The following is a 24,814-nucleotide window of genomic DNA, read 5'->3' on the forward strand; positions in this document are numbered from 1 at the left end:
ACAGAGGGTAAGGCAAGTAAGGTCCAGGCCAGGCTCTCAAGGGTGGTCACTGCTAGAGAATGTAGAAACTGTTCATGGGGTGGATGTGTCTGGATCACTCAGTGGAATCATGGAACATTCCCTCATTTTACAGTTCAAATCCATCTGGTGGCATTTAGCATGAAATCCAGAAACAGTTACTTTTCAGGAATACAGAGTGGCTGGGCTTCTCAGTCAGGCCTGGGAGCTGAGGGGCTCAGGGGAGTGGTGCTGTGGGGTTCAGCACTTCCCTCCCCGAGAGGAGTCTCTGTCCTTTGTGTCCCTGACCCCAGGTAATGATAGCTAATTTTTATTAGGTGCCAACTTTGTATCTGGCTCTCCACCTTTTGCTTCGTTAGCTGGTAAGCCCCCTATTGCAGACAAAGAAACTGAGCCTCAGAGAGGTGAAGTCCTATCCAAGGTAACATGCTTGAAAGAGGCAGAGATGGGAGTGCCCCATGCAGTCAGACTCCAGAGCCCATCTTAACCACTGCTCAGTGCTGCCCAGCTGTGGCAGCATACCTCATCCCCCTCTTTAGGGACGTAGCCTGCTGTCCTTTGCTGTAGTCCCTGCTATGTTCCAGTTGCCAGACAGGCTGGATTCTTTCCCAGTACCTGTGGCTGGGCATCCCGTACTGCCTGCCCCAGCCCAGGCAGGGCTCAGCCCCTCCTGGCCTGTCTTCTGTTAGCCCTCGGGGTTCTGCCTGGCTCTGTCCTAAGTTCAGACACCAAGCTGATGCTCTGTGGGGTGCTGCAGGGCTGAGAGAAGATGGTGAATGGAAAGTGGGCTGAAGGGTTGAGACCTAGCACAGCACCTCGTGACCTCACACTTCCTTCACATAACCGAGATACCACTTTAGGATTCCCTCCCCCTTCAGGGGTCACAGTAAAGTCATGCTCAAATCCCAGCCAGTTCTTGTGTTTCTCACAGTTCAAAGCTGTCCCTGTTATTCCGTATCATCTCTATAGTGACATTCCTTCTCCTGGTTACCATTGATCCATTTCACACAGCATCCTTCTGAGCATTCAGCTTCTTCCCTCTTCCCCATCCTTACCCCTCAAAGTTTATGTTCTCACTAAGCATTTCTTGAGTATTGGGAGAATTTACTTCATATTTGAGGTCTTTAGGAAGGGCCCTGCTGCACGGCGTGAACTTTTTCCTGCCATTATCCGTTTCTACTTTCATCCCCCTCCCTTTGGGATTAGAAGGAGGGAAAGGCAGGCAACTCCAAATTTTCACCGCTCTGATGCAGTGCAGCTTCCTGTCCGGGGGCCTGACACATGCCCTGGGCGGGGGGTTGGGGGGGGCGGAGGATAGGATCAGCAGGACAAATGGCCTCTCCGTGCTCCACCCTCCTTAAAGAGCAGTTAGAGTACTGCCTAACAAAGTAATTCTCATCCCTGTTTTATCCACTCTCTCTTTTTTATTCCTCAGACAACATCGGGTCATGTCCAATTTGACAACTGCAACTTTGAGAATGGGCATATCCAGGTCCATGGCCCAGGCACTTGCCAAGTGAAGTTTTGCACCTTCAAAAACACCCATGTTTTCCTGCACAATGTGCCCCTGTGTGTCCTGGAAAACTGTGAATTTGTGGGCAGTGAAAACAACTCTGTGACTGTGGAGGGCCACCCATCTGCAGACAAGAACTGGGCCTACAAGTATCTACTAGGGCTTATCAAGTCCTCCCCCAGTGTGCTACCCACGGAGGATTCTGACTCTTTAATGTCCCTGGACCTGGAGAGCAGGGACCAGGCTTGGAGCCCAAGGACCTGTGACATTGTCATTGAAGGCAGCCAAAGCCCTACCAGCCCAGCTTCTACCTCCCCAAAGCCAGGCTCCAAGGCTGGCTCACAGGAGGCAGAGGTGGGCAGTGATGGGGAAAGGGTGGCCCAGACCCCAGACAGCAGCGATGGAGGCCTGAGTCCTAGTGGTGAGGATGAGGACGAGGACCAGCTCACATACAGACTGTCCTACCAAGTGCAAGGCCCACGCCCTGTACTGGGGGGCTCCTTTCTAGGCCCACCACTTCCAGGAGCATCCATTCAGCTGCCCAGTTGCCTAGTGCTGAACTCTCTGCAGCAGGAGCTGCAGAAGGACAAGGAGGCCATGGCACTGGCCAGCTCCGTGCAGGGCTGCCTCATCCGCAAGTGCCTCTTCCGGGACGGAAAGGGAGGCGTCTTCGTTTGCTCCTATGGCCGAGCCAAGATGGAAGGAAACATCTTCCGGAACCTGACTTACGCAGTGCGGTGTATACATAACAGCAAGGTGCTGTCATAAGGCTCACTCTGCAAATTCATGAGGCCTTCCTGGGTCACTGGGAACATGATTTTGATTGATGAGATAGGCTCCTGTGGCTATACATAGGAAGGCTATTTTTTTTAAAGCATCTTTATACAAGCTTCTAACACACCCTTATCTTATGTTCCATCATCTGGTTTGGATAGAGCAGAAACTATTGTTCCCATTTTACAGAAGAGGAAACAGGGCCCAGAGGGGGAATGTGACTTACTCAGGGTCACACAGCAAGTTAGTGGCAGAACTGAGACTAGAACCCAGGTCTTCCAACTCCTTTTGCTATGTCATGCTGCTTTCAACCATGTCCCCCTAGTCCTAGAAGAAGGAACAAGGGCTCTTTAGCTGGGTGAGAGAAAATTGAGGGACATATGATTACTGGCTTTGATCCAAACCAGAGAAGGCTCCCTAGAAGAGGTGTCTAAGCTGTAGGACGAGTAGTGGACAGCCAAGCAAAATAGTGTGCATGTGGTGAAAAGGGGGTACAGAGTGAGGGCATTCTAGGCAGCCAGAACATTCTGCACTGGGGCCTGGGTGTGGGGCTGAATTCAACAGTGTTCTGGGGAGGGAGGAGTGGTTGGAAATGAGGCAGGGGAGATGAGCAGAAGCCACCTTGCCCAGGGCCTGAAAAGCCCCTATGAGATATTTGGACTTTATGCTAAGTCCATCCTGCCCTTGATACAGTCATCACCCTGCAGGCTCTTCAGGGTGCCGCAGGACAGTCTACAGATCCTACAAGCCACTGAGCACAGGAACAGCCTCTCAGAGGAAAGACATGGCCTTTTGGAAGAAAGCATGGCCTAGCTCCTGAGTTTGAATCTTGCCTCTCCTCTGATCCACCATGAGCATTACTGTCCTCTTCTGTAAAATGGAAACAAGCTTCCCTGACTTGCCTCTCTCACTGGGGTTTGTGAGGATCCGGTACCTTAATATTGCCAAAGCACCTAGTAAGCTGAGGGGCACTGCACATGTGTCACATGGGAGTCTTGCAGATCTCTGCAGCCCTCTAGAACAGTTAGCAGCAATCGCATTTAATTGCATTTTGCCCAGTCCACTTCCAAAGAGGATTTTAGATGATGTTACCAGGAAAGCACAATATCAGCCTATAGAAAATAAGAGATAATGGTCAGATAAAAAGGGTGGGTGATAGTTTTGCTCTCAGGTACCGCGATGATAGGATCTGGTCCGAGCCCTCCAGGAGGGTCTCCCCCCACCCTCCCACCTAGTATACTTACCACGGGTATGGCTTCTGAGTCAAATTCTGGCTCTGCCCCTCATTAGCTATGTGTCCTTTGGACTAATGATACTACCTGTCTCCAAGGTACAGTAAGGATGAACTAAGGTCATATATATAAAGTGCTTAGTAGTATGTCTGGCACATAGCAAGTGCTCAACAAATGTTTTTTGTTTATTTTTTTAAAGTCCGGTGTGAGAGATGCTATGATGGAGGTACCATGGGTGGCATAGGAGCCCAGCCTCAGGGAAAGGTCTCTTGGAGAAGCAGTGCCCAGGCTGAGCTTCCCAGGAGGAGTAGGAGTTGGCAAGGGGAGGCTATGAGACCGTGGAGGTGTGTGTGTGAAGGCCCAGATATGAGAAAGGAAACCACGCATTTAGGGAGTTACAAGTAACTCAGACGGCCAGAGGTTCAGGGGAGGCTGTGAGATAAGGGAGTCAGCTAGCTGAGGCACAGAGGTCTTGCCATAGAGATTGGAGTTTGCCATGAGGCAATGGGAACTCGCCGACAGATTTTAAGCAGAAAACTATGGTCAGATCTGTATGTGAAGAGCTCATGCTGTCAGCTGTCTGGAGAATGGAATGGAGGGGAACTAGGCAAGAGGCAAGATCAATGAGGGGCAGTGGAGAATTGTGATTCAGAAACTGGAGGGGACAGGGCAGTCTGGAGAGGTAGGAAGGAGGGCTTTAGGAGGGAGTAGTCAAAGCCCTGAGGCCTAGATTTCTGGCCTGAGTGGCTGAGACAATAGCAGGAACATGGGAGATTAGGACATGGAGAGAGATGCTGAGTTCAGTTCCGGGCATGCTGAGTTTGGAGCATTTCTGACATCTAGCAGAGGTGCTGTCTGGTTTCCTGGGTCTGGAGCTTTGGAGAGATGCACCCTGCCATGCAGACTTGGGAGCAGGTGGTAGCTGAGAGTCATCGAAAAGGAGAAATGAAAAGTTACACAGCCTTACTTGGAGCCCTTTTGAACTGTTGCTTCCAGAGGCTTTGGGAAGAAATTGTGCAGCCTGTAGTTCCTTGTGAGTCTCTAGCAAGGAACCTGAGAAACTGATATTCCTGATTTTTGACTTAAAAAAAAAAAAATCCATGGTTTCTCATGAGTACCCAGCATCAGGTACAATTATATGCTAAGTGGCGTTCATACAAGCAGGAGCTGTGGGCGTGCAGGGAGTGCAGAACCTGCTGAGCTAGTCCCATGCCTAGAAGCAAAGCCTTGATCCAGTGGCCAGAGGGCAGCCACCCTTCCCTGCCTTCTAGAACATCTCCAGGAGAGTAAGGCTGGCAGAAAGCCCAGTTGCTTGGGACTCCACAAAGAAAACTGTGATGTTTTTCTTGCTGTTTTGTGTATCTTACCATTTTTAGTTGAAAGTCAAGTATCTGGGAAAGTAGAAATTGAGGTCAATCACATTTATGTGTGGAAATGGGCACACCTCTTCTCATGCTAGGCCTTTAGAGGGCCAGGTTTGGGGTCAGTCTAGTCAGGATTAAGCTAGTTCAGGTTTTGTTGTTATGATTATCCTCAGCATTTTTCATGTTCTTCTTTACTGTATGCTGGTTTTTTCCTCTGCTTTTAGGGTCTTCTCTTTGTTTCTCAGGGGGTTGGGGGATTGTCTCCATGGTCTCACCCCTCCCAGCAGATTGTGGTCACTTGTGGCTCTGGGCTGGTGGGAGGTTTTCTCCTGTGTCCCAGTTTGTCCTTAGTCTTAGGCAGGTGCTGTGTCTATGGGTCTTGGAAGTAGGCACTTTTCAATGGTCCTGCCTCACCCCCAGCATTAGGGAGGTTCTAAATATCTGGGCCAAAGATGGGGTTTTCTCTTTCCCTTCCATGACAGGGTTTGCTGCCCTTCCCCCCACTGCTGAAGACTTGTTCTACAGGGAAGTTGGAGAGAAAATTCAAAGAGGGGCTTAGTACTTTCCTACAGTAGTAGCTGCTCTTCTTTTCCCCCATGCCTCCACCATGTGGGAGGCTATCTGTCCTCAGTCTCTTGTCCTGTCCCCCGGTCTTTCCTTGTGAGCATCTCACAAGGTCTCTGGAGAAGTGGATACACCTACTCCCAGGGCTTCTGCACTCTCACACTGGTTCACACTTGGCCTTCAACAATGCACTGAACCCTGTAGCTGAATCCTTACCGGTTCATGTGGCTCTATATGCAGCTGTGCAGGCAAGTGCTCCCATCTTGTCTCCTGGGAGGTGCCTGTTTTCCTTGGATTTCAGGCTTGTTGGCCGCCCTGCAACCTCAGTTTTCTGACACGTTCAAGAAAGGCTGTATTTTTGTGCATTATCTGATTCTGTTCTTGTAAGTGGGGGAGCAGTGACTGCTCTGGTCAGCATTCTCTGTCCTAAACAGCTTCCCTTTGAAACTGGACTTCCATTGTACCTTACCCTCCTAGACTTTTATTTTATTTTATTTTATTTTATTTTATTTTATTTTATTTTATTTTATGTTTATTTATTTTTGAGAGAGACAGAGACAGAGTGCAAGCAGGGGAGGGGCAGAGAAAGAAGGAGACACAGATCTATCTGAAGCAGGCTCCAGGCTCTGAGCTGCCAGCACTGAGCCCAACGTGGGGCTTGAACTCACAAACTATGAGATCACGACCTGAGCCGAAGTCAGACACTTAACCAACTGAGCCACCCAGGCACCCCTAGACTTTTATTTTAATGTAGTCTATTATTTACTAGTAGTGTACAGTTTATCCTGATATAATATGTTTTTACTATTAATACGCAATTGCTTAGAACAATACAAATATATTCTGAATCTTTATACCTATTAAGTATAAAAAGAAAATGTAAATGGCAATCATTCCCTTAAATAAGCTCTGTGCTGGGTTGTAGTACCTTGTTTAAATGCTTCCTTGTACCAGTGCTTCTAATTGTTTCCCTTAGAACTCCAAACTAAGGAGCACCCCAGGATAATACACCCAAGAAAGATTCAGAATGGACAAGAATAGGCCTTTGTCTTATAAAGTGAAAGGGAAAGTGGGGAGGTTATCCTCAGGTGCTTTCTCAAGCAGGTGAATTTTATTTTATTTTATTGTTATTTTTTTTTATGTTATGTTATTAAACTTTATTTTGAGAGAGAGCAAGCGTGAGTGGGGCATGGGCAGAGAGAGAGAATTCTTACAGGCTCTGGGGCTATCAATGCAGAGCCAGACACAGGGCTCGATCTCATGAACCGTGAGATCATGACCTGAGCAGAAATCAAGAATCGGACACTTAACTGAGCCACCTAGACACCCCTCAGACAAGTGACTTTAGCAAAGGCACATGTGGACCTTGGTTCCATTCGTTGTTAGCTGTGCCCTTGGAACCTGGGGAGATCTCCATGTAACCCCAGTGCATGTAGAGTTTGAAGACCACTAAATCCCATCTTCTCTGAGGGTCCTTTCCATTCCCTGAGCCAGTTCTGTTCACAAGTTGTGAACACGGGGCACGGGGCTGAGCTTAGGTCCAGGTTTTATTAACGAACCACTGTAGCTGGTAAGGAGCCTACAGGGCAGAGGCAGGCAGGGCACAGAGCTCCTCAGCTCCTGGGAGCACACCAGGTGGGAAGAGGCCATCCTTGTCTGCTAGTGGAATAGCAGGGAGGGAGCAGATGGTAAAGAAAGGACTCAGGTGTTCTTTTAAAAAAAGGTTTTTTAAAAAAACCTGTGACAAGAAAACAAATGGCTTTCTCTTTTCTGCCTAGATCGTCATGCTCAGGAATGACATTCACCGCTGCAGAGCGTCAGGCATCTTTCTTCGCTTGGAGGGCGGAGGCTTGATCGCTGGCAACAACATTTACCACAATGCGGAGGCAGGAGTAGACATCCGGAAAAAGTCCAACCCACTCATACTGGTACTTTTCTCTGTCTTCATGCTCTTTTCAGAGTAGCTTCTTTTCAGAAGCCTTTTCTGAGATTATTTAAATAAGTGTTGCCACCTTGAATTTATATTGCTTCCTGTTTGCAAGTGGTTCCTGGCCTTTTCTCTGTGTGTCCTTGTGACTCTCTGTCTTCTTTCTTCACGTAATAGGAATGGCTTTGAATAAATCACCTCCCTACAGTCTCCTTGTCAGGAAAAAAGAGGACCAGATAGACAGGGAAATGTCACAGAGCACTTCCTCAGCTCTGGTAGGTTCTGGTTGGCTTTGAGTTTGAGAAGAATAAAGATACTGTATCTGCCCTGCAAGATACCTGGATCTAACTAAAACGTTAGATCATTCTTCACTATAAAAAGGACATTTATGATGTTTAGTTCTGAAGATTTATTTGTCTCATGAATGTTGGGAAGCCATGTGGATTTGATTTTACACCAATGTGAAAGCCACTTGAAATGGTAGAAGATAGGACCAGTGACATGAGAGGCCTTTTTCTGCTCAGGCCTTCCCTTAGAGACACATATTCCAGGACCTAAGGAATGGCCCAGACTTCTTATGGCCTTGAAAAAATAATATCTGCCTTTATGCCTAGTGCTTATCACTTTGTATGTATGTATTTATTTGTGGTTTAATCTTTACACAACCCTGTGTGGTAGAATTAATATTCCATTTTATGGATAAAGACATTGAGGCATAAAGAGACACTAAAGATGCCTCCCCAAATCATACAACTAGTGACAGAGCTGGGATTTGAATCCAGGCCGTCCTGACTCAGGATCGATGTTCTTAACCCATTATATTAGACTGCCCTTGGGGTGCCTAGGGTGGCTCAGTCAGTTGAGCATTCAACTTTGGCTCAGGTCACGATCTCACAGTTTGTAAGTTCTAAACCCACGTTGGGCTCACCACTGTCAGCACAGAGCCTGCTTCGGACCCTCTGTCGCCTTCTCTTTCTATCCCACCACCCCCCATGTGCTCCTTATCTCTCTCTCAAAACTAAATAAACATTAAAAAAAAAAAAAATCCACCCTCGCCAATGCAGATGAAGGAAAGTTCCTAACTATATTTAAAAAGACACGCCTAGCCAGCGTCCTCTTTCAGCCCCTTCCTCTCACTGTATTTCTGCCATGTAGCTGGCGTCTGATGCACGGCCTTGCCTGAGGAAATGAATGCCACTGTTGCCAGAGAAATGAGAGGAGTTTGCTTTCCCAGGGACAGAGGGGACAGGCCAGTTTAGCAGGTGGAGGGGAAGGGGGCGTTATGTTTCTGTCCTGGCTTCGTGAAAGGGTGTGGGGATGGAAATGCCACTGCTTACGCTTCTCTCTCCAAGCTTTTTGCTTTTCACAACCGTGTGAGGGACTTGTGTTAGGCAGTTGTTGCCCTGGTGAGTCTGCCAAATCCTTCAGGAGAAAATCTGGAAAGTGAGTAAGAATAGGATTGCTTACAGCGTGGAACGTTTTAAAGCAAACTAGAACTTTGCTTCTGTGAAATCGTTTTGGAAGAGAAACAGCTAACTTCCTGGTTTAAGTATAGGAATGTATTTAGGCTCTAAATTAACAGAGTGAAACAATTTTATTATCATTTATTATGACCTGAAAATGTCGCTGCACAAAAGCAGCTAACTGGGAAGCAGGAGAACTAGGTTTCAGATCTGGCTCTGCTGCATACCGTATGGCCTTCGGCCAGCATCCCCATGCGTACAAAGAGATATTCGAAATAAATCTAAGGGTCTTTGTTTGTAGCACATACAGCTTCTGTGATCTCATGCCCCATGGAACAATCAGGCTCCCCAGAGCCACACCTTTCCACAGGCCTTCCCTGAATGGGAAGTGGGGAGTAGGAGCCAAATGGCTCTCACTCTTCCCAAGGCCCGCTTGGGACTGCACGTGGCCAACATTGTCATGTAGTGGGGTGCTGAGCTCCCTGGACCCTGGACCGTGTGGCCTGGCTGGAGTATTGTGTTTGGAGGACTCTGGAGGCTCAGCAGTGTTCAGTAGCATGCCTTGCAGATGGAGAGCAAGAGGCGGGGCACTGAAGACTCCTCTCTCTGGATTCTTACTTACAGCTTCGCATGTGTGCACCAGGGCAGCAGCGTGGCCCATTCACTTCGTCATGTGCTAGGCAGGGGCTTCAGGGGCACTTTCTCCACTGTGTTCACCCCGGCCCTGCTGTGGGCTGGCAGTTGAGCACTCGGTTTCTTGCTGGCAGGTCTGATCTGTCTTCTGTGGTGTCTCCTGTTCCCTTGCAGTGTAACCAGATCCACCACGGCCTTCGTTCTGGCATTGTTGTCCTTGGCAATGGGAAAGGCGTCATCCGGAACAATCAAATCTTTTCAAATAAGGAGGCTGGTATTTATATCCTGTACCACGGAAATCCAGTCGTGAGGTATGTGTGCTGTACCCAGACCATCCTCAGCCATGGTCCCTTCTTTCCTCCCTGATCTCTGCTTCCTACACTGTGACTGTCCTCCATTTGAAAACATTTTTGTTTACTGAAACAACAGTATAGCAAAGCAAGCAAAGGAAACTCCACCCCGATCCCACTGTAGTAACACAGGCGCTTTTGTTTGCATTTCCTACCAGTTCTCCTCAGCAGACGTTACTGAGCACCTCTAATAATGATAACAGAGGAGCACTCTGCTCCCCCAGAGCTCACTCTAGCATGGAAGACATACGTGACCAGAAATAACTCTAAGACAGAGACGGCATAAAGATTTCCACTTACCTGACAACTCTGTTCGGTTGAAAGCAGCTACCTAAGATGCTGTGTTAAGATCCAGGGGCTGCATCTGGCCTCAGCACAAAAGCGTGCTGTGATGGATCAGCCATGCGAGTTGTTGGGCGAGAAGGGGCAGTGGCATTGCCAGGAGCATGGGGCTGCCATCCCAGCTCTCGAATGGGGCAGGCTGATAAATGCTACTGAAGTGCTCCCAAGGGAGACAACCATTCTACTGGGGGGATGTGGGAAGGCCTCCTTACAAAGGGGCGTTAGAGTTGGACTTTGAACTGTGGGTAGAACATGGACTGTCATGGATATGGGAGTGGGCATTCCTAGTAAAAGAAACAGCATGAACAAAGGCAGCAGAACACGGCAGATTCAGGGGTTGGCTAATAGTCCACTGTGGCTTGAGAACATGTCTGACACAAGTTGTGATGTTGGTATAAAATGTTTTAAATTGGGACTACCCCAGAAAATTGTGGGTCCTGTGGCTGCTGCAGCATGATCTATATCTCTGTGGCAGAGTGGAAGGGGTGATGAGAAGAAAGCTCAGGGCCGGAGGAGGAAGCCTTATGTGGACCCAGCTGAGGAAGGTGGCGTTTAAAAATTTTTAAACAGAAGACTCACACAGTTATGTCTTGCTTTAGGAAAATAACTGGAACAAATGTGCAGCAAATATATTCTGAAGTGTTTTTTCCCCTTGATTATTCCAGATGTGCTTTTCCATATTGTTGCATGGCGTTTATCAGTTTTGGAAAGTTTCAGAACATTCCATCTTTTTGGTATTCCATAATTTTTGAACCAGTCCTATTACTGTTAGGCATCTATTTTTTTTTTTTTTTAACGTTTATTCATCTTTGAGAGACAGAGAGCATGAGCGGGGAAAGGGCAGAGAGAGGGAGACATCCCTCTTTGGAGAGGGAGACATTCTTCCAAGAATCTGAAGCAGGCTCCAGGCTCTGAGCTGTCAGCACAGAGCCCAACGCAGCTCTCACGAACCATAAGATCATGACCTGAGCCGAAGTCAGAGGCTCAACTGACTGAGCCACCCAGGCGCCCTAGTTAGGCATCTATTTTTGACTGTTACAGACATCTTACTGAAAACAGTTAGTGGTCACAGAGTTCTTTCTCCGTCTTTTGCATTATTACCTTAAGAGTATGTGTTTATACATATGCTTGCTATAGATTTAACACACATGTAAGTGTTTACTGTCTATGTAAGGGGACAGTGATATAAAAAGTGTGTAAGAACAGTCTCTGCTCCATGGTGTTTACAGTCTCATGCTGGAGATGGACACACAACCATGAGGGAGACTCATCAAAACAAGTGCTTTAATAGGTCTTTGTGTAAGTGACAGAATGACAGAGGAGCCAGCCATAGTTTCAGCTGAGCGAGTCAGGGGAAGAAGGCACGAGTTGTGTGTAAAGGATAGGTAGGATTTTGTGGCCAGGGAGATGGCATTCTGGGCTCAGGGGCAGTGAAATTCCAGGATGTGTCTTGGAAAAATGGTATTAAATGTGGTGCATCTGCCACAAGAGGCCCAGAAGATTGAGTAGAAGAGCAGCCTATGAAGGCAGGTTGATGCTGGAACACAGAACCTCTGATACCGAGTATGATCTGCAAAATAATGACTCTCCAGATCAATCCACTTCCTAATCCTTGGAACGTGCAAATATGTTATCTTTCATGGAAAAAGAGATGTTGAAGATGTGATTAAATTAATAACCTTAAAATGGGGAGACCATCATGGATTATCCAGGTAGGCTCTTCTATAAATCATAAAGATCCTTAGAGGGAAGCAAGAGAATCAGTCGGGAGGAGGAAATGTGACAGTAGTAAGCAGAGGTCAGAGTAATGAGACTGTAGGCCAAGAAGTATGGGTGACCGGTAGAAGCTGGAAAGGACAAGAAATAGATTCCCCATAGACCTTCCAGAAGGGACATAAATCTGCTGCCACCTTGATTTAGTCCTGTAGGACCCATTTTGGACTTCAGACCTCCTAAACAAGAAGGTAGTAAATTTGTGTTAAGGCACTGTGTGTATGGTAATTTGTCATAGCAGTCACACACCAAATCTGGGAAGTTTGGACTTTACCCTGTGGGTGCTAGGGAACTGTTGAAGAGTTCTGAGCAAGGACTGTTACAGTCAGATCAGTGTCCTGGTTTTTAAAACAGAATCTCTTTGAGGGGCTCCTCCTGGCTGGCTCAGTCAGTGGAATGTGCGGCTCTTGATCTCGGGGTTGTGAGTTGAAGCCCCATGTTGGGTGTAGAGATTACTTAAAATCTTTAAAAACAAAAAACCAGAATTTCTTTGAGAGAATAGGTTGTGTTTTTTCCCTTTATGTTTCTTTGTGATGGAAGGTAGGTATCTGGGGGAGGGTACAGAATGAATTTTGAAATCCCCGAAGTAGCCTGGATAAGGCCATGGCAGTCTTTTTGCCAGTGACAGATTTATAACCCTTTGTGTTTCTCTTTTTGCCTTGGCTTCAAGGAAGCACAGGGTTCAAACTGTCTCATCTGCCATAAACATCCTACCATTGGTTCTTGGAACAATGATCTGTCCCCTTTTCCTAAATGTTTTCTGATCCCTCTTTTATCTTTGTTTTGCTCTCCCTGCGTACATACACTCTCCAAGTGCCCATGGGTCTCTTCTGGAGGTGAGATTTGTATTAAACTATACCAGCCATGCATTTGCTGCTGTGGCACAGCTCTCATAAATATGGATGCCCTAGCCCAGGGACTATGTCCGACCGTGAATTCTAGAAACCCACAGTAACCATCTGCTGACTGAATTGTATGTAACCAGATCAAAACAGACTCTTTAGATCTGAGGGCAAAAATGGGGATGTCTTTAACAAATGATTTCTCTTGTTCCACTCAAATGCATAGGTAGGTGCAGTTGACATTTGGCTTCCCCAGCATCAACATACTTTGCCGGGTTTTTTCCCCAAAGATGTAAACCATTTGGACCCTGCCCTAGGAGATGGGAAAACTTAGCCAGCTCCTACTCAGTAATGTTCTGTTGGATGCCAGGCCCTGAGTTAGGCTCTAAAGAGCCGGTTGAATACTGGACCTAAATCCCTCAGCCACATGGAAGCAAGTAGGAGGGTTGTCTCCTAAGAGAGGAGGCGGGTGCCCTTCTAAGAAGAAAGGAGGTCACAGCATTCCTGTTAGTAAAAATAACAAACAGCAAATGTGTGTCCTCCAGGGATAACCCAATTGTGCTAATGTCCAGGTGTGACTGGCTTTGTTTTAACAGGCGGGAAACTGAGGTGCAGAGACAATGCATGTCCTTAACATGCTCAGGCGTCTGGTGTTTAATTCGCAAGGCCTTTCCATGGCAGTAAGGGCTGCGTGTTTCTCTGAGCAGGAGCATGTTTTCCTGTATCGTCCACATGTGGCTCAGCCAGCCCATGAGGTCTCACATACACATCCTCTGATACTCTCAAAACCCCCTTTTAAAAAATCTGGTTTTCTTTTTTTAAGGCATGTCATTATTTTATGTTGTCTTTCAGGGGATAGGTGATTAACAGAAAATAAGATAAAGAGTAGCTGTTGGATATGAACAGGGATTGTAGGCTTATTACAGGCAGAGACTCTGACTCAGCTTTGGGCACAAATCATGCCCAAAGCAGCTTAACACAGCTTCCTAGGAATTCTTGACATGACCAGTTGTGGACTTGTCACCTGTGCACCACGATGGCATGCGTTTCAAACAGCTTGCATGTGAGCGACAGTCAAGAGAGGCCACAGAAACTCGAGTAGCATTGTGATTGTATGGCATAGTTATTGATTTAGTTCTGGATCAAGTTGTCTGCAAGTTCACTAAAGATTTATAAATGGCTTCTAGGACTGCAGAAATGCTTTATGCCCCTGTGGACTCGCGTTGTTTGGGGAAGGCCACAAAAGAAGGTAGTCACCTTGAGCAGGCATTGGCTTTGACATATGATAGTGGTCTCATCTTACTCTTTTTCCTTGCATTTTAGCGGGAACCACATTTTTAAGGGCCGTGCAGCTGGCATAGCAGTGAACGAGAATGGCAAAGGCCTCATCACAGGTAAGGGTGGGAAATGCCTAGAGCCGTGGCCAACCAGGCAAGCAGCAGCTGAGCCAACATCCCCAGCCTTGTCCCTGCCCAGTTCTTTACCTCGACAGCCTGGCCACCTTCTGTCTTCGTTGCTGTTCTGTACACTGGCCATGCCAGCCTCAAGGAGGGCTAACAGGGAGGGAGTGTCTGTTCTTTGCCAGGCCCGCTGCTTACAGGATCTCACTGGAAGGCTCACATAACACTGTCAGAAACATTTATGGCACACAAACTGAATCCTTCCTCTTGGCTTTTGTATGGGCTTATGCCTGCTCAGGAAACCCATCCTCATTTCCCCTCCACCTGGCCAACACCTGCCGAGCAGATCCTTTGGGTCTCAGCCTAAATGTCACTTCCTCAGGGAAGCCTGCCCAGACCTCCCACTGTACACATAAATACTCGCTGTACCCAGCAGGCATGCTCTGTGGGATGTCTTACTTAATTTCTTAGGGATCTGTGTAAGGTCAGTCTCCTTTAATATAAGGCGGTAAGTTCGCTAAGACAAGGATCAAGTCGGTGTGGTACATCACTGTAGCCTCAGCACGGAGCATAGCCATACCTGGGACATAAAAAGAGGTTGCTCCAGTAAATCCCTCTGACTGAATCCTGCCTTCATTCATCAGATGTTTATTGAACACACAAGGTATGCAGGAGATGGGGATACATCAGTGAACAGAACAGTTCTGTGAACAGTAACCCTTGGGTTCCTGACATTTTAGGGGAAAATAAACATGTACACACACACACACACACACACACACACACACACAAGAGGCGTATCTGTGAGTGATAAGTGCTCTAGAGATAATTATATATTATTAACTGATATATTTACATAAATGTATATTATATGTAAATATATAATATGTAAAATGTTATGTTTATATGCAATAATTGAAATAATTTATTGAAATTAATTAAAATATAGTGATAGAGGGACTATGTGGGTATTTAGGATTGTGTGGTCAGGGCAGGCATTTCTGAGAAGGCCAGACCTGGGTGACAGGACAAAGCCTGAGAAAAGAACCGGAATTCTAAGCAGGGCCACCTGTGAAACACAGTTGGCATGCCTGGGGAGTAGGGAGGTTACTGGTGTGACTGGGTGTGGTGAAGGAGGAGCAGGGAGTCACAAGTCAGACAGGGTCACAGAGGCGGGAAGGGGCCAGTTACACAGGGTCTCCTGGGCCTTTGCACTCCAGTCTCAGGAGACTGAGAGTCTGCCCAGCGTAGTATTGGGAATATCAGTATCCCAGCACCAACCCCCTGACTTGTGACTCTTCGGCCCACTCCCAGAGAGGTAGTGGATGAGGAGAGGAAGGCTGTGGTCAGTCCAGAGCTGAGCCTGAGAAGGACCAGCTTGTGCCTCCCCAGGCTGGTGGGGGAATGGCTGCATTCTGCCTCAGCCCTCCTAGAAACAGCCCCAGAACAGGCAGCCCTGCCTGGCCTTGGTCCAGAGACTCTAAAGCCAGTTTATTCTTAGTTGTTGTTCCTTAAGGCCACTGGGTACAGCGGGTATTAGGAATATAAGAGAGCACAAGAAAGATATAAACCTTGCCCTTGAGGAAAGAAGACAGCACTCAAGTCCCTGAAAAGCCAAATACCAAGCAAGATTCAGGATGCTGATTGTCGACAAGGCAAGGCCTGGTGTCCTGGTCCAGAAGGTCCTTTCTCTCAGCTGTCCAAGTCCTCATGGCCAGTGTGGGTGGTCCTTGGGTCTTGACCCTCTCTTCTGCCTCTCCGTAGAAAATGTCATCCGTGAGAATCAGTGGGGAGGTGTAGACATCCGTCGAGGAGGAGTCCCCGTCCTCAGGAGCAACCTCATCTGCTTCGGCTACTCAGATGGTGTGGTCGTGGGAGATGAAGGCAAAGGACTGATAGAAGGAAACACCATCTATGGTGAGGCGCATGTTCCTGGGGGAAGGGATCTTGGGTCTAGCCCAGCCAGGGAGGCAGGAAGCCCAGATTCCATCCTTACCTTGTGGGTCCTGAGAAAGTTACAGTCTTCCCTGGGCCTCAAAGACGTCCTGAAGAACAGGTTGATCTCAGGCCACAGCCACACAGTCCCTCTCAGAGTACAAGAGCCTCTCATAAATCACCTTGTAACCCACGGGATCGGTGAAACAGAGAGCTTCATCCCCATCTAAAATCACAAAAGTCAGGAGTTGTGTAAGGATGGAGCCATTTAGGCACTGATGTGGGCATCTGACTCCTCTTACCCCTTTCTTTTGATCTAGAGAACTAGAAATAGAATGGGAGAAATAGGATAGTCCTAAAAAAGAAACTGTTCTTGCTCATGCTGTGACTTTGAGCAGAGCCTTACTCTCTGGACCATATCTCTAATTATTGTTATTTACCCCATTTTAAAGATAAGGAAACTGAGACACAGAGAGGTTCAATAACCTGCTGAAGGTCACACAGCTAGGAAGTGATAGGGCTGGCATTCAAACTGAGGCCACCTTCATCTCTATGCAGGAAGGGGTTGGGCTGGGTGAACTCTGAGGACCCTCTGGCAGTGTCACTCTGGGCTTCTGTGCTCTGGAACTGTGGCCTTGACAGTTCTCAGAGCACTTTTACACCCCATGGAAGTATCCTGGTTGTGAGACTGACCTGGTTGTTACCCTCTTGTATGAAGGTGAAGCCTCCAGCCATAAAGTGATTTGTCCAAGGCCATTAGCACGCCAGGGACTCTTGTCTCCCAGGCCAGTGCCATCTTTGCTTCACCTCTTGGGGAGACACTGGGTGCTGCCTCACCCGCTGCTCAGTGTCCATGACCAGCCCCTTTCACCATCCCAGCTAATAAGGGCTGTGGTGTGTGGATGATGTCGTCCAGCCTGCCCCACGTCACCAGCAACCACGTCAGCTACAATGGCCTGTATGGAGTGGCAGTGTTTAGTCAGAAGGAGGGTTCTGGTGAGTTCCCTGGAGGTCACGGGGCCCAGGAGAACTTCAGCGAGGATGGGGACGCCATCCTTTGGGAGACAGAGCTGGAGAAGGACGATGACCCACTGCGCCGGCCCATCGCCATAGCTCTCGTGGAGTCCAACAGTATTAATCACAACGGAGGTGAGTATCCCCTGCTCCAGAGCCTTCCGTCCTCACACTGTCTTAAGGACCCTTCCCGCTTGGTTGGCTACTGCTTTTGGCCACTTACCCAGTACCCCGGACCTCTGGCCATCACCTTCCCTGAACTTAAATCCACCCTATCTCACTTTGCTCATGCTGTTTCTCTTCCCTGAAATCTCCTTTCCCCCATCCACACATCCCAAACAACTTGAAGTTCAAGGCCCACTATGAATGCACCCTTACCCTCTCACCCCACTGGCACTTCCTGGGGGCCTGGGACTGGATATGTTTCTGTGGCTGTTTTGTCAACTCCGACAGGCTATGAACTTGAGGCACGGAGCTGAATCCCAGTCTGTCAGCACCCCTGCCCCAGCAGATCCCATATCCCACACCTGGCATATATATTTCCAATCTGAGACACGTTCCCCACATCTTAGCATCTAATAATGTGCATTTCCAATTGATGGCATATCGTGGTTTAATTGGCGGTTTTTCTTTCTTGTACAGAGAGTAAGAGTGGGTTTTAAATCCACAGGTTATCTTAAATTTGGAAAGAAAAAAAAAAACCAACTTACAGAGTTGATCTAACTCCAGGGCTCCCAAACCTGAAGGATGATTAGAGCCACTGTAGAGGGCTGATGAAGGAAGTCTTGTTAAAAGAAGGCTCTTGGACACTAGCGAGCTCTTGTCCTGGGGAAGGCAGAGGGCAGGGAGAGTGGGAGCCAGCAGAAGATGAGTTCTGTCCACTCCTAGTTCAGGGCTTTCTCCACATGGCCATGCTGTCCAGTAGGACAGGCAAAGCCACATAAATTCACAGATATTTGATTTATATTTGCTCTTCTCCACCAGGCAGAAGCAACAGGCAGGTGGCATGAGAGGTTGGAATTTGCAGACTCCCATGTGACCCCTGGTGTCCTCCTCCCCACAACCTCCTCCCGATGCCTCTTGCTCTTGTGGGTGGATATCACCACTGGGGAGTCCTCCTCCTCTTCACCTCCAGGTCCCCCTGCCATGCTGTCTCTTTTTGACCAAGCCACGTGGCTCTAAGCCTGCTGATTTTGTGGGGTTTTTTTTCTATAACCATGTAGTGTCTCTAAGCATATACAACCCCAAACATCATTTTCTTTCCCAAATTTCGAACATTTTAGATACTTAGCTTAATAAAATTACAGAATTTCCCTTGTAAAGAAAATTTCCCAAAACAATAGGGAGGCAGATGCCATCTCAGTACAAGAAGAGAAACATGCAGAACAGCTGTCCAGCAGGTGGACCTGTCTGGAGGAGGAACAGGCAGCCTTAAGCAGGGAGTGAGCGCCCCATCACAGATGACAATATCGTAGGAGCAGGCGAGCACAGGAGAGCCGCATGGGCAGCTGAGCCAAAGCAGCCTTCATCACCTTTTCCTGTTTACTGAGGACTTAGTTCAGAAGGAACAGAATTTCCCTGATGCTCCAGGGTTTCTTCCTGCTGGGTTTGTCATCCATCCTGAAAGATGTGACTCCCAAGGGCTGGTTCCGAGTGTTGCTGCCTCTTCTGCCCCACCTCTCTCCCGGGATGCACAATTCCACCAGGGTTTTTCCTGACTGCCCTTGTCAGGACTGACCCTGCTCCCTAACCCCTCCACCCGCAGCCTCAGGACTGTACGTCCAGAGCAGCGAGGCGCTGCACGTCCTCACCAACGTGATCCATGCTAACGGAGACAGAGGCATCACTGTAGCCCAGAGCAGCCAGCTCACCCGTGTGGCCAGCAACAGCATCTCCTGCAACCGGCAGAGTGGGGTCAAGGTCGAGGCCCAGTGCAAGGTGGAGCTCCGGGGCAACGGTATCTATGACAACAGAGGCCATGGCATCATCACCAAGGGCGACAGCACCGTGGTCATCGAAAATGACATCATTGGCAACCGGGGCAGTGGGCTGCAGCTGTTGCCCAGGTCCGACACGAAGGTGTGTGTGTGTGTGTGTGTGTGTGTGTGTGTGTGTGTGTGTGCGTGCGCGCGCTGCATGTGCCAGCACAGGGCCCAGCCCTAGGACAGCCCTTGCACCCTCTCTACTGAGAAGCCCGAGGCACCTGGCACTGCAAGGGACATCATTCCTCCTGTGCAAACCCAGCCTGGTAGACACAGGTGGGGCTTCACACAGGAAGGGGCACAATGTGAACTGAGCCCTGAAGGATGGACAGGAGATAACCAGCAGAGAACTAGGATGGGGGTGTGTCCAGGGGTATCTTTGTGGTCTCCAGGTCCAGCTCAGGGCTATTTCAGCCCCTCCCCCTAACAGAACAATCTCCCACAGGACCTAGTATGCGCTGGGTGCTTCATGAGGGGGCCTGCGTGCACACTATTCCCTGCGTCCCTGCGGTACCCTCCCCCTTGTCTGCCTCAGTCCCACAGCTGGGCTGTCACTTTCTCAGGAAGCCTTCCCTGACCCCCAGCCTGTCTGAGGTACCCCTTGTCTGGACACCGGAGGTACTATTGTTTCCCACCTCCCCCCCACCCCACCTCACACAGCACTTCCTATATGCTCCTCTGCCTCTTTGTCCCCCCCCCCCCCCCCCCAAGAGATGAGCTCTGAGCTCCCTTTTTATGCAAAGCACTGCACTGGGTGCCAATCTGACCCAGTCCCCACACTTGAGAAATTACCATCCCGAGGCCTCTTTTTGGCTCTGCAGCTTCATGAGTAGTGACTCCGGCAAGGAGTAAAGAATTTCCTGGGCTCTGCATCTGGGCGCTATGGAAGCAGAGGAAGGGAGCAGGGACACGCTCCTGCCTCAGTCGAGGTGCCAGTGGTCCTTGCCACTGGTACAGTCTCTCCTCTCTGCCAGGCCTTTGTACGTTGTTCCTTCTTCCTGGAGCAGCCATTCCCTGCTCTGCACCTGGTAAACTTCTACCACTTACCCATCACCTCCTTCGGGAAGCCTTCCCTGGTTCTCCTACCTGATCTCAATATCCCTTCCCTGAGCTCCCATGGCTCAATGCTGACCTACCTTAGCAGTGTCTTACCCCTCAGGTTTATAACTGGTATTTCACTTACCTGGCTCCCCAACCAGTCTGGAAGTCCCCAGGGTGTGACAAGCTCTGGCTGTCTCTCCCAGGTAATAAAGAACCGGATCCATTCATTCCGGGCCTACGGCATTGCAGTGCGGGGCCGCGCCAAGGCCCTGGTGCAGGAGAACATCATCTTCCAGGGCAAGACCAGCAAGACGATCTTTCAGCAGATCTCAAACAACCGAGAATGTATCATGCAAAACAACAAGTTCTTGGTGTTCAAGAAGAAGTAAGTGTCTGGGATCTGCCTAAACCAATCTTCTAGAACCACAGGGAGGCGACTAGAGAAGCCAGGCCCGGTGATGCTGGCTGTCCTTGCTCCCTGCAGTCCTGCCAGCTTCTGGCTCTGGTCAGATAAAGGCCCGTGCTTGGACTTTAGTCAGGCCGGTGCTGAGGACCTGCGTCTGCCTCCTTGGGAGAGAACAGGCTTTAAGAGTCAGGGGGGTGTGATTTTAAATCTCAGCTCTGCCAGTTTCTTGCGCAAGGCACTCAACACCTTGAGTCTTAGTAAAATCCAGTTAACAACGTCTGCTTTGTAGCACCAATTTAAGATACAGTCAAATCACGCGACCTAGCACAAGATCTGAGGTATTACAAAGACGTTCATTGCTGCTGCTGTCACTTATTTATGATACCTCTGCCTCTGTGTACAACTGCTTCACACTTATCTTCCCTGAACCTCCCTGTCCCTCCCTGCTCCCCATTTCAGTGACCTCACCCTCTGATCTATTCTGGCAGCAAAACCTCTGTGACCGATCTCTCCCTAACATCAGAGTTCAGTCAGTCATTACTAGGTCCTCTTGATTCCGCTTCTGAAATGTGCCTGTACCTGGCACCTTTTCTCCCCAACTGCCATCACCCTTGCTCACATCTCAGCACCCTTCACCCTGACCTCTGGCCCCTGTTGCCAAGGTGCTGTTCTGCTGGTGAACGGATGGACTCTGTTCTGCTTGGTTGGTGCTTTGCTACACTGGTTATACAGGTAATAACTGTTACACCACCGCTGCCACATTCCTCTTGCACTGGTGACAGCCCTGGCTGCCAGATGCATCCGTCTAAATCGGCTCTGCTCATGTCACAGCCCTGGTCAGAAACCTTTGATGGGTCCCCTTTTCCTGTAGTAATGATCTCTATTCCTTTTTTAATTCTACACACGCTCAGCAAAAATATTGAGGAAACCTCATATATGTTTTATACAGTCATAACTTATAAAAAAAAAAAGTAGGAATTCTAATCTTTTCTGGACAGAAAAGCAGATATGATCCCAGCAGATCATATCGTGGACTCCCTGGGGTCTGCTTCCTCCTGTCCCTTTGGAGACCCCAGGATACAGATAGCATGGACCTGGCAGCCTGCATCATCCACCATGCACTGTTGAGTCCTAATTTTCCTGTCCAAGCTTGCTGTCTGCTGCCAGACTCAAATGCTGGCAAATCTTTGAACACAGTAGCTAGCTCCTCACCATCCACACCTTTACAGTCCTACTCATTGTTACAGAATCACCATAAAAATGCACAGAACATATGGTTACTGGCTTAAGCAACTTAGGATTTGGGGCAAGAGGTGGTCCCTTGTAACTCAAATGACAGAAAGCCCCGACCAAAGCTTTCCCTGACCCTTCAAAATCTCTGTAAGAGCCTGAGGGACTGGAAACCTACCCATTCCTGTCCCCTATAGCAGTTTCCAAAATGTCATTTAAGGAAATCGCACGGTATGTAGTCTTTGGAGCCTGGCTGCTCTCACTTAGCCTAATTCACCTGAGATTTGTCCGTGGTGTCACATGTTCATTCTTTTTGTTGCCAAGTGGCGTTCCGTTGTATGGATGGACCACACTGTTTATCCATTTGTCAGCTGAAGGGTATGTAGTTCCTAATTTTAGGTGATTATGACTAAAGCTTCTGTATACACGCAGGTCATACACCTAGGAGGGAAATAGAAAAAGTCACCGACCTTCTCCAGAGCCTTATAGAGATGGGGAAGTTGAGGCTTACTTGTCCAAGGTTACATGCAGAGCTGGAACTAGAATGCAGGACTTTTGCCCCCTAGCTTCCCACACATCCCACCTCCTTGAGCTATCACTGATTTGGAGGCAGAACCGACACCCAGATTTTGAACACCTGGATCTCGAGCCTAAGGTGAGATGGTGTGGGGCATTCAGCAAATGCTCCAGACTCTCACAGTTCACAGACTGTCGTTTTGCACCTCTAGGTCTGATACGTGGCGCCTGGTGAACCCACCAGCACGGCCTCACCTTGAAAGTTCTCTCCGAGGCCCCTCTACAGCCCACAGTGGACAGAAGGTGACGGCCATGGCGACCAGGATCACTGCCCGCGTGGAAGGTGGTTACCACAGCAATCGTAGCGTCTTCTGCACCATTCTGTAAGGAAGGGGAGCCGCGGCGTGGGGCGGCTGAGGGCGGTGCAAAGACTCCAGGAGCAACAACCCCATACCCAAGCTCAGGCTCGGGCTCTGATGGGTGTTCAGCCGAGCTAGGAGGTCAAGGCAGCATCGGGATGAAAGCAGCAGCAGCAGCTGAGGGGCTCCGGGCCTCTCTCAGTCCTCCTACTCACTGCACCCTGGAGAAAACAGGCTTCCGGGCTTCCTGGGGACTGAGAAAAGAAACAGATTGGTGGGTTTCCTGTCACTCAAGCTCTTATAGAAGTTATGAAGAGTTGGGGAAAAACGATACTAAAGCTTTGGTCAGGTCTCTGAATGACAGGGAAGTGTTGTTTTACACACACCAAACCCAGACTCTTGTCAGGGAAGAGCATTTACTCCTGAGGGAGGAGGTGATTCTAGTAAGGTGGAGAGAGATAGCTGCCCCAGAATTTTCCCCTTTCCTGGACCTCTCTCGATCCCTACAAGCACGTGGCCACACGCTCCTGGCTATCTGCAGAGGCTGGAGGAGTTGAGCTTGGTTCCCTTCAACTTGAACATGAACTGTGAGGGGGACAGGGAGCCCTCTGGAAAGGCTGCCCTACAATGACAAGGGACTTGCTGAAAAGAGGAAGGCCGTGTGGAGAAGTCCTCCTTTCAGCAGCCCAGGTGCCCGGCTGGGTGGGGCAGGGATGCACGAGACCCCACTCTGCCCTCAGGGAGCTCCCAAACTCAGGAGGATACTGGCTCGAGGCCCTGCGTGTACCCACACCAGCCGCCCTCCTGGGCACCGGACTGGTGGAGATGGAGGTGCCCAGGGCCCCTTGTCTGTGTCCATGTTCTCTCATGGATGACTGCCTGCCTTTACTGACCCTACCACGGTTCCCCACTCTGTGCCTTGGCTCATGCTCTGTCCTCTTCTTGGCATGCCCTTCTCACCATCTGCACTTGTCCACACCCCACCTAGTCTTCGGGGGTTTAGCTGAGACACTGCCTTCTCCGCAGAGCTCCCCTCCCTGCAGTGACCGCGCCTTCCGCCCTTCCCGCTCTGAGGCTCCACCGCCCTTTCTCTGCCCCCTCTCAGGTATGGAGCACTTTCTGCCTTGCTTTGGAGTTTTCTAGGCCCCTGCCTGTGAGCTCCCTGAGGGCAGGACCTGGCCTCAGTCTGTCCCCAGTTCCCAACCCAGGGTTGCCGTGGGGTCAGTAGCCTGAGGGAGGGGAGGAAGGGCCTCCTAAAGGGCTTTACTGAACTGTACTGTGAATGTGTCTAGGTTCCAGAGCCAGGTGGGCTCAGATCCCACCTGCTTGAGGACGGGGGCTGAATGCAGCACTGAGCAGCTCAGCCTGGACAACCCCCTCCCACTCGGCCTTTCATGTGGGGCCTTCGCCAGCCTATAGGGGGTGCTGTGGTACACTTTGCCACTCGCTTCCCAGGCTGGTTCCACCGGGCCCTCGGTGCTGCTCACCTGGGTGGGGTGGAGGGGTAGCTGGAGATGGTAGTAGCTGGCTTCTCCCCGAGGACTTTGGGCACAAGACACGGGCCCCTCCTGTCCCCAGCACTGTCCTTTGCACTTCTCTGGTGGCCCCAATGTGAGTCGCTGTACAAAATGCTGCCTTTATTATTTTGTAATGACTTTTCTGTGAACCAAATGCTTATGAAAATCTCTGCAACCACAATAAAGTTTTATATTTTAAAAGAAGCCCTTTCGGGGGACTTGCCTCGGTCTGGGTACATGCTAGGGTTCCTGGGCAGCTGGATGCAGTTCCCTGCTTCACCTTCCTGAGGCACTGCTGTTTCTTCCGCTGAAAGAGACAGATGCTCTGAATGTCCTGTCCATTCAGCAGGTTCCGATTCCGGGCTCCAGGGTCTGGGTTCCCATGTGTCGGGGGTTATACTGTGGCCCTCCCCACCCCGTGGGCTGTGGAGATCAGCAATAACAGTACCCGGTGTAGCGGACTGGACAGTTTGCAAACGGTTTCGAGATCAGGAACCACATTTTCCCAGCTTCAGCATCTTCGTTTTTGCCGTATCTGCATGCCACCTAAGGAGAAAGTTAATACTTAATATTTTTCCTTAAATTAATACTTTATTTTATAGAAGAGTGTTAGATTTAC

At 49.2% G+C, this 24,814-nt stretch overlaps 1 protein-coding gene across 3 annotated transcripts in view; it reads left to right on the top strand.

The window, feature by feature from the left end:
- FBXO10 (F-box protein 10) overlaps positions 1 to 24,399 on the top strand; it is a 55,369-nt gene extending 30,970 nt beyond the window's left edge. For 2 of the 3 annotated variants that reach the window (XM_047831365.1, XM_047831363.1), the window contains 9 exons: positions 1,454 to 2,287; positions 7,244 to 7,393; positions 9,663 to 9,799; positions 14,119 to 14,189; positions 15,960 to 16,112; positions 17,010 to 17,279; positions 18,910 to 19,223; positions 20,371 to 20,552; positions 22,511 to 24,399. In XM_047831365.1, the coding sequence (XP_047687321.1) occupies positions 1,454 to 2,287; positions 7,244 to 7,393; positions 9,663 to 9,799; positions 14,119 to 14,189; positions 15,960 to 16,112; positions 17,010 to 17,279; positions 18,910 to 19,223; positions 20,371 to 20,552; positions 22,511 to 22,706 (2,307 nt within the window). In that variant the 3' untranslated portion in view covers positions 22,707 to 24,399. The remainder of the gene's footprint in view (positions 1 to 1,453; positions 2,288 to 7,243; positions 7,394 to 9,662; positions 9,800 to 14,118; positions 14,190 to 15,959; positions 16,113 to 17,009; positions 17,280 to 18,909; positions 19,224 to 20,370; positions 20,553 to 22,510) is intronic. The other variant, XM_047831364.1, reaches the window with a different exon arrangement.
- Positions 24,400 to 24,814: the final 415 nt, after the last annotated feature.

Source organism: Prionailurus viverrinus, chromosome D4 (genome assembly GCF_022837055.1).
Source record: "Prionailurus viverrinus isolate Anna chromosome D4, UM_Priviv_1.0, whole genome shotgun sequence".
NCBI classification, from domain to species: Eukaryota; Metazoa; Chordata; class Mammalia; order Carnivora; family Felidae; genus Prionailurus; species Prionailurus viverrinus.